This window comes from Penicillium soppii (assembly GCF_028829465.1).
Source record: "Penicillium soppii strain IBT 18220 chromosome Unknown utg000004l, whole genome shotgun sequence".
Taxonomy (NCBI): Eukaryota; Fungi; Ascomycota; class Eurotiomycetes; order Eurotiales; family Aspergillaceae; genus Penicillium; species Penicillium soppii.
Window position 1 is genome coordinate 443,951 of NW_026643234.1, and position 19,445 is coordinate 463,395.

Below are 19,445 nucleotides of genomic sequence, written 5' to 3' on the forward strand. Positions count from 1 at the left end.
CACTGGATCGTGTCAGTATCTTTTTAACCAATCAACATAATTCTCTATGTTCTGCTCACCCCTGGGATAACCAAACACAGTTAGAGGCGAGGCTTAGGGGCAGAAGTTCCACTTGCTTATCTTCACCTCCAATGAGATGATTGCATTTCGTACTACTGAGATGGAAAAGAGACGACGAGAAGACGGAATAGCCCGCCTGTGGGACAATTTCCGTTGATTTACTTAAAGAATTTCAACAAGAACAAAGTGAGAATATACCATCAAACAGAGACCGAAACATCAAAAAGAATGTAATGAATCATAGCTCCACAATGAGCAATCCCCCTTTCTGAGCACGCCATGAGGGAGCGGTCTAAGATCACCCCCGGATTTACAACTTACGTACTACTTTTGACTGTCACCGCCGTTTCTTAGCTGAGACCTTGTTTGAATCCACTAATATATCCGATCCACATGGCCACGTCTACCTTGTACTGTATTCCCTACTTCGTACACGGGATGCTTTGACCTGATGCAGGATGGCGTAAGCATGTTCAGATCTATCCAGTTCTTGCCTTGATCAGTATCTTTTCCCCGTTTTTATCTACATTCTATGGGCCATGGCGTTGGCCACGAGGACAACCTGCGGGTCAATATTTGGAATGACTCATGTGAATTATCCGGCTTGAAGATTCTGGAGACCATCGCGGGCGCCAATAAATTAGGGCATTTTAGCCATGTTTGTGTACTATATTTATGTGGTAGCTATGTTCATTGTGTGTGGGTCTTATACAGTGTAGTTAGATGCTATGTTTATGCTTGTTGTACGGTGTAGTGCAGTACTGTATGCCTGTCTAGCTTTGTGTTGGTCTCTACTTTGTTAGGGTATACATGCTTTGTTTGCCAATAGAGGCACTGATGAGGCCTTACGGAATATACCATCCACCTATTTCCCTGCCCATTCTTACTTTCTTCTCCTTGCTCTCTCCTTGCTCTGTAGTTCGTTTCCTTTTGGTCAGATACATGTCTCTATCTCGAAGATAAGACAGGCCTATCTTAATGAAGGAAATAGGCAAAAAGCATGCCATTCATGTACTTGCATGCAAAAACCCAAATCGCAATTTCCCTCGCTGTCCGAAAAGGCAAAGTGCGATAATCCGAGATATCCATTGCCGCAAAATCCTTCAGCAAAAGGAGTAACTCATCAAACTACCCTGTTTCTGGGCTTTCTAGAATTTCCGAACAAAAAGCAAATTCAACCTCCATCTCCTTCGCAAGAGCACCACCCTGTCGGGTAGATCCAGTGCTTTCGATGACGAGAAATCGCGCAGCAGAAAAGAAACACATCAAGCATCCCCTGTTTTTGGCGTTTCTGTTTATTTCTTCTGAACAAATAAAAAGTAAACTGAATTTCCATCTTATTTGCAAGACACCATAACATTACTCAGCATTGAAATACTGTTTCAGTTCAAAAACCCAACGTTCGGCGGTCTCGAGGATGGAGCCATCTTCGGCAACACGATTGCCTTTCAGATCCTTCAACACCATTCTTAAGGGAGAGGGCGTAAACACACGGAAACGCTCCAAGCGTGTGACAAGCCCAGAATTCTCCTGTTTCACCTCGCTGTCACGAAGAGCCGGTCGGTATTTGTAGACATCGGGACGGATGATCCTGTCCAAGAGTGCCTGGCTATGCGCCCAGAGATTGCCAATGTCTTCGAACTTGATATCCTCCCGAAGATTGGCGAATTCTGGAACAATGACATCGGGGAGACGCTCGCGCTGGACGAAATGGAGAGTAAGATCCCGACAGGCGACGGCCCTCTCGAAGCTGGGCCGACTGCGACACTCTTCAATGTTGCGATTCAAAAATTCCCGTGTCATCTCTTTCAACTCGGGCGTCCGCTTGGGGAGATGGTACGGAATATCGCCTCGCTCAATGAAGTACTTCACATCGATGATGTGATGATGCATCATGCGAAGAGATAGCAAGTCCTCCTGGCCATCATGAAGAATCAGAATTATTTTGTCGCCCACGAAGTTGAACAGCAAATTTCGGGCAGCGTCGAGGCCTTTAATGGCCTTGCCTGCCTTGTGAGCTGTTTCGAGCCGCTCCCAGGTGATCGAGGTGTCTCTTGGGTTCGTGTGCAGCAACTTGAAACCTGGCCAAACGAGGTTGTCAATCAAGATCTCGCCCGAGTAGTAGTCGACCGCGGTGAGCCGGATGAGGTCTTTGTCACCCCACACATTCACGCCCATATGGCAGGCAATCGCAACAGCGTTCCGGAAGTCCTTGGGTTTTGTGATGGGGGCTTCAAACAGGTGCCACTCCTCTATGATCTGTCGATCTTCAAGGGTCTTGTGCTCGCGATAATTTGTGCAGCCGGGGCTGAACACACTTCGGCCGCAGCAACTCCATTCCTATAGATATTGGTACTCAGATTAGTATAAATATCAAAAAGCCAGTGAAATTGGAATGCATATGGGGTTTCAATGTGTGAATAACACATGTGGGATGTGGATGTCGGTCGGTCAACTTTCGACATCACATAAGGGTATAAGGGAGAGCAAAACAAATAAGAATCAACCTTATGAGACTTGTTAAGCTCTCCTGAGTGACCCCAGCAGCCGTACTAGGCAATATTTTTCCAGTGCCTAAGGAAACCCCGTTGGTATTCCTTATCTGCGTCAGCTGGACTCCAATACTGATGGGCAAGCACCAAGCTAGTGTTCCAGGTGTCATAAATGACCTTTTTGAGCGAACCATCAACTGGCTGTGCAGCAGGCTGAATGTTCTTCGCAATGATCTCGTCAGCGTGCTTCCTGGCTCTGTTGGTCCTTGCCAGATCGAGGCGGCGTCTGTTGTCCTTGTGCCTCAAGTCACCTGGGAAACCCAGAGTCAACCATGCTCAATTCCAAATTCCCGAAAAATTAGTAACTTACCCTGGCATTGGCGGCACCGCTTTGGAAGCTTCGTACACAACATTTGGTCATGGTTGTACTTCAGCGCGTATAAGGCCCGATTTGAATGTTCAGCAAGGCCCCATAGGCGTGCCAGATCAGCTTCAGATGATGGGATGGATGGCACTCTCGCTGTACCGTTGTCGAAGAATTCCCATCTCGCAGAATCCTTCAATTCCTTGTTTTTAGTGGCCACAACGGAGGTCTGCTCCACCTCTGATGGATCCACAGGCACTGATGTGTCTGACAGACCGGGTGCTTTGTCGGGTCCGTATGAGATGTCCATACAATCCACGATGGTCATGGACCGTCCATCAGTATCCCAGTCATAGCCGCGGCGGCTGAGGATATAGAAAACGCACTGGCCGTCCATTCGGCCACCAGGCAGATATGATTCTGCGGATGAGTATATGGCAGTCAGAACCACAGGTGTTTCGACCCGGTCTTCACTGGGGACATTGTAGGAGCGTTCGCGTTCGAGTGGGAACGGATCCTCTCTGGCCCAATCCGCGACCTCAGTGGAAGTCATATTGTCGTTTGCTAGTAAAATTCAAAGTAAGAAACAAGAACAGAATGAGATAGATAGAAGAATATGTGAGAAATAAAGAAACGATCAAAGCAAGATTCGAGTAAAATTCTTCTCGCGGGAGGCGAGAGAACGATCCTGTCCCACCTTCCAATAAGTAGGTGGGCACTAATAATCGCAATTGTTTATCCAACAATGGCACTTGTGCCTTGAAAAAGCCTGTGGCGGTTAATAATACCCCGAATATACCGAGGATGAATGTGCGAATGGTGAATGCGAATGGGCAGAAGGCGAATGAGGTGAAAGCTATGAGTGTGAATGAGGCAGAAATCTGCAAAGGCAACGACACTTCAAGCGGAACTCTTTGTTGATTGAAGAAGTCTTGATTGACTGAAACCAATGTGCTTCAAAGACTTAGAGGCTGAGGAGTGGAGTGGTTGAAGAAGGAAGATGGGAAAGTAGAAGGAAAGATCTTGGAGGGGGTATCAATAGGCTCAAGGAAGTGCAGGACAGGTGACTTAGAGAACTCAGAAGAGAAGTCAGGGCGGACTTCCTTTTTCGATAGAACAGGTGAGGATTCTGCCCAGATTGAGTGCATACGGAATCTAGTCAGTTCAGTCCATTTCTAATGATCTTTTGATACACATGATATGCAGCTAACCGCCCCTTGGTTCAAGGACATGGCTTTCTTTCTAGCATAGAGAGGAATACATACTCACAGGGAATGACACGAACTCAAGCATGAGCAGACAGACGCCAGGGCTTGGTGGGCATGGCACTTGTTCAGACACTGCTGGCACAGCACAACAGCCAAGGTACTTATCACAAGAAGTTCAGAGACGACATTCTATTTTGGACAGTAGCTCAAAAATTTCCAAAGAAAATCTACAAGATGTCAGTTCTGGTCGTTCGACGTGCAGTGAATCTCGAAACATGTGGCTTCAAGTCAGGTGAAATTGACTCAGATCACAGCACACACTTGGCGTTAAAGCCCATCTGTGGAGTCCCGGGTTCATGGCTCCCCATTGAAGGAAGAAATCTACTTTCACTTCACAAAAATGGCAAAATGACAAAGCTAACAGATAGGAAACTTCAGGTGACGATACGTGGACAGAACACACCAAGGGAACGCAACGTATGATGTATGAACGAGTCTTGGACGAGCATTGGGAGCATAAAGTTTGATCTGCGTGTGCGGATTGATACGAATAAACAAGATGTGAAATGGAAACACAACATTGCGTTGAATGATATTGGCTTAAGGGACACGAACAAAAAAACAGAGAAACAGACCTCGGGAGAATGACTTGCTTATAGGCAGAAATGAGAACCGAAGGGCAAAGATTTGACGGGCCAGAAGATGCAGCAATTGGAAAATATACGCCGTGGATGTAAATGACTTCACCTATGCTTATTGGGATCAGACCACGAAGGGTGGAAGGTTGTTAGGAGGAACAAAAGTCAATGGTATGAAATTGAGATATTGCAGGAAAAGATGCCGTGGCTGCTTTGTTTTAATCCACTTTGATAGCGCTGTTGAAATTTGATGTTAGTATGTTATATCACCAGTCGACGAAGCAATCTTACCTATAAACACGTCGAACGAAGGCATAAGCGGCCAAGAACCCAACAGTTCCGGTCAAGAGCCCATACACAGCGCAGGCAAGGAAACTGTAGCTGAAGAACAGAAGGCTTGAAACAAAGCCGGTGATGTGGAGCTTGAATAGGTAATACCAAATGCAGTAGACGAAAATCCAAAATGCGCTGCTACCACCAGTGAGGAAGCTCTGCCACCACCAATGGTAATTCTGGGAGAGTTAGTATGGAAGTTGCCGTATTGAGACAGACCCGATCTTACCTCAGAGCAAAGCTGGCTGTATGTGGCGATCACGGTTACTTCAACCACAGTCACTATCAGCACAATTGACACAACGCTCAGGAAACCAAAGACATAGTAGTAACCGGTCTTGTCCTGCCACAAATTTTTGAAGACGAAGAGCAGTTCGATGAACAAAACTGCGAATGGGATGAGACCCGTCATGATAGGACCGATCGGGCTGCGGAGATACCAGGGCTGAGGTGGGATTTGACGGGAAATGGCGCTCGTCTTCAGAGGGTGCTCCCAGGGTGTTGCACGGACATAACCGACCCAGCTGCCAAGATATACCAAGGGAACTTGGATGAGCAGCCAAAGGGCCAAAAGACCGACCAGAGTGCTGAATGGGATTGCCGTGCTGGATGCTTGAGCCCAGACGAACAAGTTCAGGAGGAGGATGAGACAGAATGCGAGACCAGGGAATAGCAAAGCAGTCTAAAATGCGAGTTAGCTTGGGTTATGAGAAATGGAACACGAATACGTACGATCAAGGTGTTCTTGCGCCAGGCATTTCCACCAAAAGTCTTGTAGAGTCTGCCGGAAAAGTAACCGGAGAAAACACCGGCAAATACGAAGAGACCCATGCCAACACTCACAAAGCCGCCGCGGAAACTTGGATTCAGGACACCGAGGGAACTAAGCAAGAGCAAGCCAGTAGCCATGAACAAAAGCTGCATTCCAGAGCCCACCAAAGGCGCAAGAAGACCGCTATAAGCGGGGATGCGGAATACATCGCCGTGGAGGAGCTTCCAACCGCTTGTATCTTCAAGCGTTTCATCGTCCGAAGAGTAGTCCGCGTCGCGCTCCACATCGTTGTCTTCCAAAAGTCCTTCGCCTTTCTTCTTTTCGGACTTGCCGCTTCTCCGTCGGGCTTGGCCTTTGACCTTCCGATCATCCATGGCACCGTCGCCGCGACCTTTGAGGTCGCCTTGCACAGTGCGGCTCCAGATGACAAACACGGTCACTCCCAGTACAGTGGAGATCGTCAGGGAGTTGATGATGGCTAACCAGTGAGTGATAGAGCTTTCGCCTTGGTTGGTGAAGTACAGATCCCAGCGGCTAGCCCATTCAATCTTGGTATCTTCTCGAAAGTAGACAGAGTAGGTGTAAGGGATCTTCAGCGTAGATCCATCGTCATCTTCGTCATCTTCTGGGATGTAAGACAGACCGGAGTACTTCTCTTGCATCCGGGAAAGATTGGGTGGGATATAGAGTCCCAGCCCTTCACTGTCCGTATGAACAGCTTTAGGACAACCTCCTTCCTTGCGGTCCTCAGCGGTTATACTTTTCGGGTAAACCTCAAATCCAACAATAACTTTTCCTCCCTCCGGTGCGCTCCGCCAGCGGATAACGATCGTGAAGTGGTTATTGATGAAATACCGCTGCTGTCCAGAAGCAGGAGATATGTCGCGGTAGCCAAGCTTGAACCCAGAAGCATAGTACTTGCGACTTCGGTCGACAGTCACGAAGCTAGTAGCTCCAGGCAAATTGTCCGCAATCCATTCGATCACGTAGCCCTCCTTGACGAGCTGACGAGCCCATTTCACATCCGAGCGAGTGACTTCGCGAGTGCAGAGTGTTTGACACTCGACATCCTTGCCCATTGCAAGTTGGAAATCAGAGGTCATAATGCGATCGCCGCGCAGCACTTCTCCAAGATTGAGCGAGACACTCTGGCCGGAGCCGAACGGCGAGCCGCCGTGCGCTTTGCCACTCGGCGGGCAGACGAAGGGGAGATCAAAGTAGGCATACTGCAACTGGGTATTATCGGAGAAGATCTTGTTCACGAGTAAGGGAATAGGGTCGTTGTCATGATATCGGGTCACTGAGTATCCTGGTCAAGCCAAATGCGTTAGTATCACACTCGTACACTAAAGTAGTCAATGCGCCTAGTGCTTACCCGGGATGTAGAATGCGCTGGCGCAAGACACGAGCAACAGAACCCACAATGCCGACAGTTGGGAATGCAGTTGAACAAGAGCCATGGCTGGTAAGTTCGACAGTACGTTTCGTCCTCGACGGGTTGAACGGTGAGCTGTCAAACCATGTACACTATATGCAGAGGCTCGTGGTAGGTGTACAGCTTGTGGAGTTTCAATCCACGAATTTGTACTTTGCGTACACAGTTCAAACTTGATAGCAATCAATTTGATTCAGCGAGTCTTTGGCGGGATGGACAGATCGACGGCGGATAATCCAAGGCGTCTGTTGACGATTGCCAAGAACCACCGAAACAGCTTCGGATTCAGGGATTCAGCAACAGAGAAGACAACTCTAATAAGACAGTAACGAATGGAACGGCACTTAATGCCACAACGGTAATATAAAGTGTTGAAAAAGGGGCCAGAGCAACTTGAGCCTGGAATGAATCGAAGGGTCTCCCTGTTGTGTCTACTTCCTCGGGCCAGATCACCGATTACGATTATCTAATGCTCCACATACCTACATACATAGTTACATATGTACCTAGGTACCACCAGCTATTGAATGTTGCGTGATTAGCATGAAATTGGGATTAGCTTAAATATATATCTACATTTAGACTATCGCGACAACCACCCAAAGCCGTACCACGTGGTATATTTGCCAAATATTAGAATACTTAGCAAGCAGTGATGGCCAGTCCTCGTCTAATTTAGGTTCTTTATACTTCGCGCTAGAGTTCCTCGCAACTGCTTATATATTTAGGCAGAAATATTACGATTTGCGAAACTATTGAAGATGATCACATTCCGTTCAAAGTTCTCGAATCATTACGAAGTATTCAGACAGCTAGGAGGGTCAGAAAATGCTAAATGGGGAGTGGGAAAGTTATAGATACCGAGGGAGCCTGTAGCCCTCACAAAGGAAATTGAGTACACATAGAATAATCGCAAGGCTGTGCTAGAAAAAATAAGAGCTGCTCTGAAACAATCATGGGTGACTGAGGAGATACTCCACGGCTCCTTGAACACTGCCGCCAGCCCGACGCAGAGCTTCAATATTGCGCTCAAATTCATAGAAGCCCATATCGTTCAATTGACGCAATTGATCCGCGAATCTCTCCTCAGGGGGCCGGGTGTCAGCGGGCGGCGCAGCACCGAAGCCACCGCCCATACCACCAAAGCCACCACCGCCAAGGAGAGCAGCCAAAGGGTTAGCACCAGCAGCACCACCTTCTCCACCTTGTCCGCCCATACCCTGCATCATTTGAGACAGGAGTGCGGGATCACGCAGAAATGGATTTTGTTGGGGATTGAACGGATTAATGCCGCCTTGGCCTGTTTGTCCAGCATTGCCGAACATGGCCGGGTTCAGTAGAGATGCAAAGGGGTTAGGTGGAGCCTGAGGGGTTTGTCCATCGGCAGGTGTAGAACGGTTGGTAGATTCAGCGCCTTGCGCGCCGGGTTGAGTCGCACCTGGTGTGGTAGCAGGCTGAGCCAGGTTGCCGAACGGATTGGCAGCAAATGGATTGGCTCCGGCCCCGGCCCCGGCTCCAAAAAGAGCCCCGAAAGGGTTTGCGCCGCCTGCGCCGCCCATTGGATTGCCAGGAATTCCGAATGGATTGGCTTGCGGTGTCTGCTGCTGAGTACCCTGGTTTTCTTCGGCAGTTGTGTTGGTAACTCCTGGAGCAGGGAATGCGCCTTCACCACCTGCACCACCAAGTCCGCCACCCATTCCCATGGCGCGTTGCATCTGCATCATTTGGCGAATCGAGCTCGGATCGGTCAACATGCGGCGGAACTCCGGGCTTTCCATCATCTGTCGCACCCCGGGACCCATATCGCGTAGCATGGGGTTCTGTTGGATCATCATATCGATTATCGCAGGGTTTTGCAGGGCTTCGTTGATGCTCGATTGAAACTGGGGGTTCTCAAGCATATTAAGCATATTGTCGGTACTGGGAGGAGGTCCCATCTAAAAGATCATGAAAGTCAGCGAGTGGTTGAAGAAAGGTTCGGATGACCATTTTCCATATGGTTGTCTGTATAGAAGCTCACTTACCCCACCATCAGGGCCAAATAGACCCGCACCAGGAAGCTGGGCAAATCCTGCATAACGGGCACCTGTCAGACCGGCAAGTGGATTGTTGCCAGTGCCAGCTGCAAGATTAGTTGGAACCCCAGCAGCTGCTGGGGTTGGGGTCGCTCCAGTGGCGGAAGTGGTTGAGTTGGGCTGAGCAGCTGTGTTTTGGCGCTGTTGGTTGCTGGCGGCGCTCTTCACGAGATGGATAGTATGGCCATCCTTAATCTTGTAGACATCTAGTGTCTCCGTGTCCTTCAAGACCCTGCCCGAATAGATCAATCGTTGACGTTCTGCTGGCGTATCGGCATATTCAGATGTAGAAAGCTTCTGCTTGAGATCCGATACCAGTGTGGTAAGCGGAAGAGTCAGGGTGTATTTGGCATCGGTAGAGGACTTGACAGTGAAGGTAATAGGAGCCTCCTCTGTTGTGCCTGCGTCATCGGCCATGGCTGAAGTATGTATGTCAGGTGGGGTGATCTGTCAATAGAGATAGATGATAAGGGTATGGCACCCAAGATTAAGACAAAGCAGTCACAGGTCTGCAAGGAGACAGGCCCAATTTTCAAAGAGGATGAAGGATACGAAAGATGTGATGAAGTGAAGAGAGTATGAACTCAAGTCAGACACCGTTCGTTATGCGGAGGTCCACTCCTCCAACCCGGCAATTCATGGTCGGTCACAGAAGGCGGTCGAAACATCACGTGATGCACTAGCGGGAAGCTACCACACCAAGTGAAGAAAATATTCCCTTCCTCACCTTTCTTGCTAACGCGGCTCCATCTTCACCGTGTCAAAGTGGACTTGAAGAGTATCTCTCTTTACTGATTCCACCTGCAGCGATGGGACTGATGTAAAATTCAAAGTCCAGACATTGCAATTGCATGTACAAACCTTCTCACTCTCTTGGTTCCGGGAAACCGGACAACTAATCGCCCACAATGGCTACCACCTCGCACATGTTTATGTACTCTGCGACGATCCAAGCACCAACTGCTATTACCCAGGCTATCCTTGGTCAATTTGCAGGAACCAAGGAGCAACAGATCGTCACCGCGTCAGGCTCAAGTTTGACCATTCACCGGCCTGACTCGGCTCAGGGAAAAATCACACCCATCTTCTCTACAAATGTCTTTGGCATTGTTCGCTCCTTAGCAGCTTTCCGATTGGCTGGTAGCAACAAAGGTATGTTTTTTTATAAACCCTCATCTGCTCCTTAGGAGTTCAACTTAGTGATTCTTCAAGCTCCCTGGGCAGCACGGTCCTTTCTCGAACCGACCCCTTGTATAAGGGTGGAAACCTGCCCTGGACAGCGATGTTGATTGCAACCTCTTTCTGCTGAAGGACTTGTGCTGAGTAATTACAATAGATTACATTGTCATTGGCTCAGACTCGGGTCGAATCGCTATTGTTGAATATGTTCCCGCCCAGAACCGCTTCGCGCGCCTCCACTTGGAGACATTTGGAAAGTCTGGAGTGCGTCGCGTTGTTCCCGGACAGTATCTTGCAGTGGATCCGAAAGGACGTGCTTGCTTGATCGCTTCCGTGGAAAAGAACAAGCTGGTCTATGTTCTTAATCGCAACTCGCAGGCGGAGCTCACCATCTCCTCGCCGCTTGAAGCCCACAAGGCACAGACCTTGGTGTTCGCCATGATCTCCCTGGACGTTGGCTATGAAAACCCTGTGTTCGCTGCCCTCGAAGTGGATTACTCGGAAGCCGACCAGGATCCCACTGGCCAAGCCTACGAAGAACTCGAGAAGGTTTTGGTTTATTACGAACTTGATCTTGGTCTCAACCACGTTATTCGCAAATGGTCCGACCCCGTCGATCGCACGGCTTCCCTCCTCTTCCAGGTACCCGGTGGCGCTGATGGCCCCAGTGGTGTCTTGGTGTGTGCGAAGGACAACATCACTTACCGTCACTCCAACCAGGATGCGTTCCGTGTTCCAATTCCCCGCCGCAGTGGACCCACTGAAAACCCCGAGCGCAAGCGGTCCATCGTCGCTGGTGTCATGCACAAGATGAGAGGAGCTTTCTTCTTCCTTCTCCAGTCCGAGGACGGTGACCTTTTCAAGCTGACACTGGACATGGTCGAAGATGACAATGGGCAACCAACTGGAGAAGTAAAGAGCTTGAAGATCAAATACTTTGACACTGTTCCTGTTGCAACACACCTTCTCATCCTCAAGAGCGGGTTCCTTTATGTTGCCAGTGAAGCTGGAAACCATAATTTCTATCAGTTCGAAAAGCTCGGTGATGACGATGATGAGACTGAGTTTTCAAGTGACAATTTCTCAGCCGATCCTTCCGCGCCGTGTGCTCCCATTTACTTCCACCCGAGAGGAGCGGAGAATGTCAATCTTATGGAGAGCATGAACTCTTTGACCCCTCTTATCGATAGTAAAATTTCCAACCTCACCGAAGATGATGCTCCTCAAATATACACAATCTGTGGCTCTGGAGCTCGCAGTTCTTTCCGCACCCTCAAGCATGGGCTCGAGGTCTCCGAAATTGTCGAATCCGACCTTCAGCAGGTGCCATCCGCTGTTTGGACTACTAAGTTGACTCGTGCTGACGAGTTCCACACTTACATTATCCTTTCTTTTGCCAACGGTACCCTTGTTTTGAGCATCGGAGAGATCGTTGAAGAAGTTTCGGACACTGGATTCCTGTCCACAGCGCCTACCCTGGCCGTACAGCAACTTGGTGAGGATTCGTTGCTCCAAGTTCACCCTCGTGGAATTCGCCATATCCTCGCGGACCGGCGAGTCAACGAATGGCCTGCTCCTCAGCATCGATCTATCGTTGCGGCAGCCACCAATGAACGTCAAGTCGCCGTGGCACTCAGCTCCGGTGAGATCGTCTACTTTGAACTGGATGCCGATGGAACCTTGGCCGAATATGACGAGCGACGACAGATGTCTGGTACAGTCACTTCACTCAGTCTAGGCGAGGTTCCAGAGGGTCGTGTCCGAAGCTCCTTCCTGGCTGTCGGATGTGATGACTCGACTGTCCGTATTCTCAGCCTTGACCCTGACTCGACCCTTGAAAATAAGTCAGTCCAGGCCCTGTCGGCTGCACCCTCTGCTCTTCAGATTATGGCCATGTCCGATTCGAGCTCGGGAGGCAAGACTCTCTATCTGCATATCGGCCTTTACTCCGGAGTCTACCTTCGCACTGTTTTGGACGAAGTCACCGGCGAGCTTTCAGATACCCGAACTCGTTTCATTGGTGCCAAGCCCGTGAAGCTGTCTCAAGTGTCCGTCAAGGGCCAGACAGCTGTCCTTGCTTTGAGCGCTCGTCCTTGGCTCGGATACTCTGATGTCCAAACCAAGAGCTTTATGCTCACTCCCCTGGACTACGTTGGTCTTGAGTGGGGATGGAACTTCTCCAGTGAGCAATGTGAAGAGGGAATGATCGGTATTCAAGGCCGAAACCTACGGTATGTTCATTTCGTCTCCCCTCTACCCAACATTTCCCCTATGATCATTATGATGAGAAAAAACAATCCGAACTTTTATGTGGATCAAACCTTTTTATTTTTCCAATTGTTCCTTCTGAGATGATCTTCCATCCATGCTACTTCCAAATCTCAAATGTTCTTGACCAAGTCACTAACTGAAAACAGTATTTTCTCTGTCGAGAAACTCGACAACAACATGCTCCAGGAGTCAATTCCCCTCGCTTACACGCCTCGACGCTTTGTTAAGCACCCCGAACAACCCCTTTTCTACGTCATTGAATCCGACAACAATGTCCTCTCCCCCGCTACCCGTCAGAGACTGGTTGAAGATTCCCAGGCTCGCAATGGTGAGGTTGCAGACCTTCCTCCCGCCGACTTCGGATATCCTCGAGGAGACGGGCACTGGGCTTCATGTGTTCAGATTGTTGACCCAGTTTCAACCAAATCTGTCGTCTTTACGCTGGACCTTGAGGATAACGAGGCAGCAGTCAGTCTCGCCGCTGTATCCTTCTCCAGCCAGGATGATGAAACATTCCTGGTCGTGGGAACTGCCAAGGACATGACTGTCAGCCCTCCCTCCTGCAAGGGCGGTTTCATCCACATTTATCGCTTCCAAGATGATGGTCGCGATTTGGAGTTCATCCACAAGACCGCAGTTGAAGAGCCGCCCCTCGCTCTTCTAGGCTTCCAAGGCCGCCTGTTGGCCGGTGTCGGTCCTAGCCTCCGTGTCTATGACCTCGGTATGAAACAACTGCTTCGCAAATGCCAGAAGGATGTCGTGCCCAAGACCATTGTTGGTCTTCAAACGCAAGGAAGCCGCATTGTCGTTAGCGATGTTCGCGATAGTGTCACCTACGTTGTCTACAAATACCAGGACAACGTCCTCATACCTTTCGCCGATGATTCCATTGCACGCTGGACATCAGCTACTACCATGGTGGACTACGAGACTACCGCAGGTGGTGACAAGTTCGGTAACCTATGGTTGCTGCGTTGCCCTCCCAAGGCCTCGGAAGAAGCCGACGAGGATGGATCTGGTGCGCATCTTCAGCATGAGAAGGGCTACCTTCATGGAACCCCCCACCGCCTCGAGTTGATGATCCACTACTACGCCCAAGACATTCCTACCAGCCTTCACAAGACACAGCTGGTTCCTGGAGGTCGCGACGTCGTTGTTTGGACCGGTCTACATGGCACCATCGGAATGTTCATTCCTTTCGCTAGCCGTGAAGATGTCGACTTCTTCCAGTTGCTGGAGACACAAATGGCTACCACACAGCCCCCTCTCGCTGGACGGGACCATCTGATGTACCGCGGATACTATGCGCCTGTTAAGGGCGTCATTGACGGAGATCTCTGCGAGATGTATCTCTTGTTGCCTAATGACACGAAGATGATGATTGCAGCGGAACTTGATCGCTCAGTTCGTGAAATCGAGCGCAAGATTTCGGTAAGTCTTCCAACTTGACATGTAGATTGTCCACTTGACTAAGATTTCCTAGGATATGCGAACACGGGTGGCGTATTGATTTGGTTTAGGTCTCGGCGTTCTTCCTACCCTGAGTACGGGCTTCAGATACCTTATTAACATAATGGATGATGACTGTGTGGCTTCGAACCACATGCAAATGTTCTCTGACCGAGGCCGTTGCCTTGACAATTCTAGATTTCCCTCCCGGCTATGAGCCACTTAGACACCATGTCGTCTCTTGCCTCGCTCGGTCTGCCGCTTCTCTCGGCTAATCTTGAGCTGGATGCATCCGGTCACTTTAAGTGCTGGTTTGTATGAGACAAGAAGAAGCGTGAAAACGCGTCGACGCTTTTTGAGTACGATTTGATCCGCATTGCAACACGGGTCTGCGTCGTAATTTATCAGTCGGGACAAACTTGTAAACATTTGATCGATGTAGTTTCAATATCAGAAATACCACATTCATCTCTCCACGTCTTCTTCTTTTAATACTCGCTGTGCATCCGGACGGCAAAGTGGCTCGGGCCATCAGATCCTCCCGGTTCAATAGTCGTAGGCTTCCACACCGTCCCCGTCTGCTCACCAATCTCATTCCACAACTCCCCCCAACTCCTCATATCATGACGAAAGCCAACCCGGTCCTGCTCAGCCTGCTCGCCGTGATCCAACGACTCATTTTCAACCCGACACACAACAATAAGAGCATCTGCACGGTGACGAGAGAGCGTCACACACCGCACACCAACCCTACCCTGATCCCCCAATCCCAAAAGCCGAAACAAAGCCCCAGCATGAACAATATCAAGCGTCCTGACAATTCCATTAACAAACGCATCCCCATCCACCATTTCACGCGCCATAAGCTGCGCTTCCACGTCCCAGCCCGAAAAAGCTCATACCCTGAATCCAAAAACTCTTTCTGCCATTCATCGCTAATACTCCCTTAAATCGCTATTCCATCAGTATCCTTTTGGCGCAATGCATATCCACCTGCGCAGCCTGCGTCAAGAGAGACATCGCCTCTCTTTGTGCGTTCGAGGATGATGGCATAGTTAGGTATGGATGGACCGGCGCAATCTATAAATATCCACTAGCCAATAAGGGCTTGGTCGAAGAGATCCCAGGTTGATTTACGCTGTGGTCTGTTTGTAGGTGGATTTGAGCAGTGGGGTTCATTTACTTACGATGTCTCTGAGATGGGCTTCAAGTTTGTTTGCGGGGAGCTTGCTGTAGGTTTCAAGTAAAGGCCATTTCTGGGGTTTGGTAGGTGCAGGTGACGGTTTTTGGTAGTCGAGATTATTTTTGTAGATACATTGGTTGGACTGGTGGTTGACATGGTTGGCTATGAATATCTTAGATTTCTTGTTTAATGAGATTCCTCATATATCACATAAAACATCTTGTAACTAACAATAGCTTCGGTTATCAGACTGAGGCATGACTTGTAAGCATCAATTACGATTGCCGAAATATTTAGCTTGCAGCTTGCATATCTAGTGATATTGTTATACTTAGTTTATTTACATATCTATATAAAGGTATATTCTTTAAGGAATACCATGTCTCTTTTGTGAAGCCAAAGAGTATATAAATAACGTGACTTGTATAGAGTCACCTGATCATCGGTAGACCGATCAGTTCCCGACATTTCGCACCGAGTGCAATTGCGCCATCTGATTTCCTTGACATCTCTCCGAAGACTTCTCCGACTACGCCGAAAGGAAAAAAAAAATCAAGAGCTCGGCCCATCACCAGCTCGGTTATGGGCGGAAATTTCTGGGGCTGCCCGAGACTAAGGCTCTTCCGTCATTTGTTTCCCTCGGGAAACCAGAAGTGCAACAAGCTACGGAATACAAATGGTAACTTTTTCACGTCTTCAAGTCGACAAAAAATGACTACCAGGGACCACAAATGACAAGATAACACGGGATGAAGCTTTGAAATCAATACCCCGTCATCTTGCCGAACAGAGTTCTACGCGAGACAGTGTGATTGGACACTTCCCGACACAAATGTAGGAGAATATGCGGACGGACCTTGGTGGAGACTCAAAGGGCGTGCATGTCGTAGTAAGGCGCAAACTCCACTTTTTTCCCTAGAGGCTTGTATACATTTGTAGGTAAAATGTGTTATATTGTATGTATTATGGACTAGGGAAATCATTTAGCCCATTTAACATATCTTATACAAGGTGGAAATCACTTTCATGCCGAATTTCCCCGTATAGCCCCAAATTCCGCGAATCTCAGTCTGCATTAAGCTAGAGGGATTCTAGTATGTACGATGTACACAGGAATGTCAATCCAAGGGCGCGAACGCGGATTCCTGCAGCCAATCATTCTTACTACTTCCTTACACTGATGACATCCGCTTCGGCTTTCCTTATACTGAACCGATCAACTTTTTACTTTCTATTGATTAACAGAGCTTGTGGCTTGTGACTCACGTTGAGGAGATTCGAGATTTATAAGAACCTTGGAGGTTAGACATGTAAATCGCATAACATCATTATTCTACCATCTGGACCATTTCTATAAAACGGGGCTCCTCCACAGTTGCTTTGTCCCTGCGGTTGTCGACGGCTCCACGTTTACTTATTTTTTTTCCTTGTTTCATTTTTGATTATTATTTTCTTTAAATACAATATCATATCCCTAGTGAATCATTTTTTGTTGATCTTCAAATTCTCCTTGCTTTCTTTTGTCTGTGGAAGGCTGTCCCTTCGGACAAAAGAAGCCTACTTTCCTTGTGATACCAACTGCCCAGTATCACAATGTCTACCACTTCAACCCTCAGCTCTGGCGCTGAAAAGTTGGATGCCTGGACTCGTCGATCCCAAGTCAAAGTTGAAATTGATCTGGCAGGACAAAAGCCTGGTCATGTCAATTCTTATACCACCGCAGACAACATTGATGGCACAGTGACCATTTCTGTTGAACATGAAACGCGGTTTGATGAGATTGAGATTGTGTTCGAAGGTAGAATTCCAACAAGACGCGTGTGATAATGTTCCGACACTAACTTCATGATAAGGCACTTCCCGAACTACAGTGGAACGAGCATCATGCCCTGGCCGCACGGGATCACAACAGATGTTTCTGAAGTTGCGCCAGCCAATTGAGGATATCGAGTATCCAACCCCTCGAGTGTTGGAAAGTGGTCGTTCATATCAATTCCCCTTCACATTCGTCGTTCCAGACCGTCTGTTGCCCCAGGTCTGCACCCACGCCAAGCAGAATGCTCACGTTCAACGCTCTCACACCATGCTTCCACCTACCTTGGGCGATCCCATGCTTGCAAGTAACGGCAAGACCCTGCTAGACGATATGGCCCCCGAGATGTCACAAATTGCGTATATCATTCGAGCATCTGTTCACCAAAAACAACTCGCCGGTCACGGAGTGAAGTCCATCGCCGCCATTGCCAAGAAAGTTCGCATCATCCCATTCGTTGAAGAGGAGCCTCCAGTCGACATCACCGGAAACTCGTCTCTCTGCATGCGCAAGGAAAAGAGCGTCAAGCGCGGAACGCTACGAAGCACGCTGGGCCGACTCGTCGCCTCAACATCCCAGCCCAAGCCTATCCAGTTGCTTCCTCCAACCTGCGAGCCATCCGATACTGTAAGCACCGTGGCAACTGTGAATCTGCGATTCGATCCCGTCAAAAACGAGCAGCCACCGCCGCTAGGCTCAATGACCAGCAAACTTCGCGCAAGCACATTTTACAGCGCCTCCCCATGGGATGACTTCCCCTGCTCAACAGGCGTCCCCTTCGCACAAGTCGGCCGCGGTCTATACACAGAAAACGTGCCCTTATCAACAATGTGTGTCGCCTCAGCCCAGTGGACCAAACAATCAGCATCCAACGACACTCGCCGTGACTCCACCTCATCAACGTCATCCGACTCATCGACAGGCCCGTCCTCCGCCTTCATTGGAGATACCTACTACACAGCTTCGATTGTCATTCCCGTCACCCTCCCAAAGAGCAAGGCCTTTGTCCCAACCTTCCATTCCTGCCTCATGTCCCGCACCTACTCGCTCGACCTCGCATTAACATACCACACCCCGGCCGCAAACATCATGACGCCAACAATCTCCCTCCGCGTCCCGATCCAATTCGCCAGCCAAACAAAATACGCCGAATCCCTCAAATCATCCCTCGGTGTCACAGTCACACAAGAAGAACTGGATGAATTCTTCCACCCTCGCAACGTGACTTCCCCCTCCGACTTCTCCAGTCCTGTCAGCGATGTGGTCATGGACTTTGCTCCGCCTGGGTACTCGGAAACAATGGGTTCCGTTACAGCCGGTCGTTGAATGTGCTCGTGCTTGTGCTTGTTCGCCAATCAATAAATACCCTTAATGTCATTGTTTGACGCAAAAGTCCTTTTTACAGCGTTGTCGCATGACTCTTTGTCTTTTTGTTGTGAATATACCCACGTGTTATGTTATTGCTTCTGGATGTTTTGGTTGATTGAATGCATCTCGCCCGGTTGACTTTTGTATTTATCTTAGCTACTTTGGTAGCATTATTTGATTATCATATTCGAAATGAATCATTTTGTTCTCCAAGCCATCCTGTGAGTGAGGCTCATTAGACCCGTTGTGTTCGGCACGTGGGAAATTGTCCCTATTGCATATTCGATGCTCAACAGCCATGGCGAGAATAACCCTACATACATATGTAGCCAACGATTCTAACATCCACGCATCTTAACAAGCAGTACGGTGAACTAAACCAAAACACTAACTTTATATCCAATCCATTAGCAGACAGCCCCACATTATACATTATACCTGTTGCAATGCATTTCCCTCCAAGAACGAACCGACAGAAACCTAACGTTTGCTGATGAGGATGCTTTGGTGGCTTTTCAGGAAAGAATTTATGCGCCGGAGGCGGCGGCGCGCATTGAGGCTGAGGAGGGAGGGTTCTTGGACCGGGCGATTTTGGCGGTGGTGGTGGTGGTGGTTGTTGTTGTTGTTGTCGGGGAGGTGAGGAGGACGGCGCGTGGAGTGGATGAGGTGAGGTGAGGTGAGATGGGGATGTGGACTTTGGGGTTGAAGAGCCTCATTTTGAGGGGTTTGGAGATCTTGGTAGGTACGATTGTAGTCGGGCTTTTTTGCTGTCTGGGTACTTGGGCTTGGAATGCTGGATCTGAGG

At 48.9% G+C, this 19,445-nt stretch overlaps 7 protein-coding genes across 7 annotated transcripts; 2 read left to right on the top strand and 5 right to left on the bottom strand.

Moving 5' to 3' along the window:
* Window positions 1-1,419: 1,419 nt before the first annotated feature.
* Window positions 1,420-3,469, bottom strand: N7529_003584 (uncharacterized protein; the record flags this gene model as incomplete). The annotated part of the gene is made up of 3 exons (XM_057239111.1): window positions 1,420-2,400; window positions 2,700-2,863; window positions 2,923-3,469. 3 exons carry the CDS (start codon window positions 3,467-3,469, stop codon window positions 1,420-1,422), a joined length of 1,692 nt encoding a protein of 563 aa, XP_057098406.1.
* Window positions 3,470-4,980: 1,511 nt separating this feature from the next.
* N7529_003585 (transmembrane 9 family protein) lies at window positions 4,981-7,327 on the bottom strand (the record flags this gene model as incomplete). The annotated part of the gene is made up of 5 exons (XM_057239112.1): window positions 4,981-4,999; window positions 5,054-5,274; window positions 5,325-5,777; window positions 5,828-7,176; window positions 7,243-7,327. 5 exons carry the CDS (start codon window positions 7,325-7,327, stop codon window positions 4,981-4,983), a joined length of 2,127 nt encoding a protein of 708 aa, XP_057098407.1.
* Window positions 7,328-8,255: 928 nt separating this feature from the next.
* On the bottom strand, window positions 8,256-9,794 carry N7529_003586 (ubiquitin domain-containing protein DSK2; the record flags this gene model as incomplete). Its single annotated transcript, XM_057239113.1, has 2 exons — window positions 8,256-9,239; window positions 9,327-9,794. 2 exons carry the CDS (start codon window positions 9,792-9,794, stop codon window positions 8,256-8,258), a joined length of 1,452 nt encoding a protein of 483 aa, XP_057098408.1.
* A 491-nt stretch (window positions 9,795-10,285) lies between these two features.
* Window positions 10,286-14,337, top strand: N7529_003587 (DDB1/RSE1 family protein; the record flags this gene model as incomplete). The annotated part of the gene is made up of 4 exons (XM_057239114.1): window positions 10,286-10,529; window positions 10,714-12,787; window positions 12,974-14,258; window positions 14,311-14,337. 4 exons carry the CDS (start codon window positions 10,286-10,288, stop codon window positions 14,335-14,337), a joined length of 3,630 nt encoding a protein of 1,209 aa, XP_057098409.1.
* Window positions 14,338-14,764: 427 nt separating this feature from the next.
* Window positions 14,765-15,127, bottom strand: N7529_003588 (uncharacterized protein; the record flags this gene model as incomplete). Its single annotated transcript, XM_057239115.1, has 1 exon — window positions 14,765-15,127. One exon carries the CDS (start codon window positions 15,125-15,127, stop codon window positions 14,765-14,767), a length of 363 nt encoding a protein of 120 aa, XP_057098410.1.
* A 1,925-nt stretch (window positions 15,128-17,052) lies between these two features.
* On the top strand, window positions 17,053-18,598 carry N7529_003589 (arrestin (or S-antigen), N-terminal domain protein; the record flags this gene model as incomplete). Its single annotated transcript, XM_057239116.1, has 2 exons — window positions 17,053-17,257; window positions 17,313-18,598. The coding sequence occupies 2 exons, from the start codon at window positions 17,053-17,055 to the stop codon at window positions 18,596-18,598; spliced, it is 1,491 nt and encodes a 496-aa protein (XP_057098411.1).
* A 569-nt stretch (window positions 18,599-19,167) lies between these two features.
* On the bottom strand, window positions 19,168-19,356 carry N7529_003590 (uncharacterized protein; the record flags this gene model as incomplete). Its single annotated transcript, XM_057239117.1, has 1 exon — window positions 19,168-19,356. One exon carries the CDS (start codon window positions 19,354-19,356, stop codon window positions 19,168-19,170), a length of 189 nt encoding a protein of 62 aa, XP_057098412.1.
* Between the last annotated feature and the right edge of the window lie 89 nt (window positions 19,357-19,445).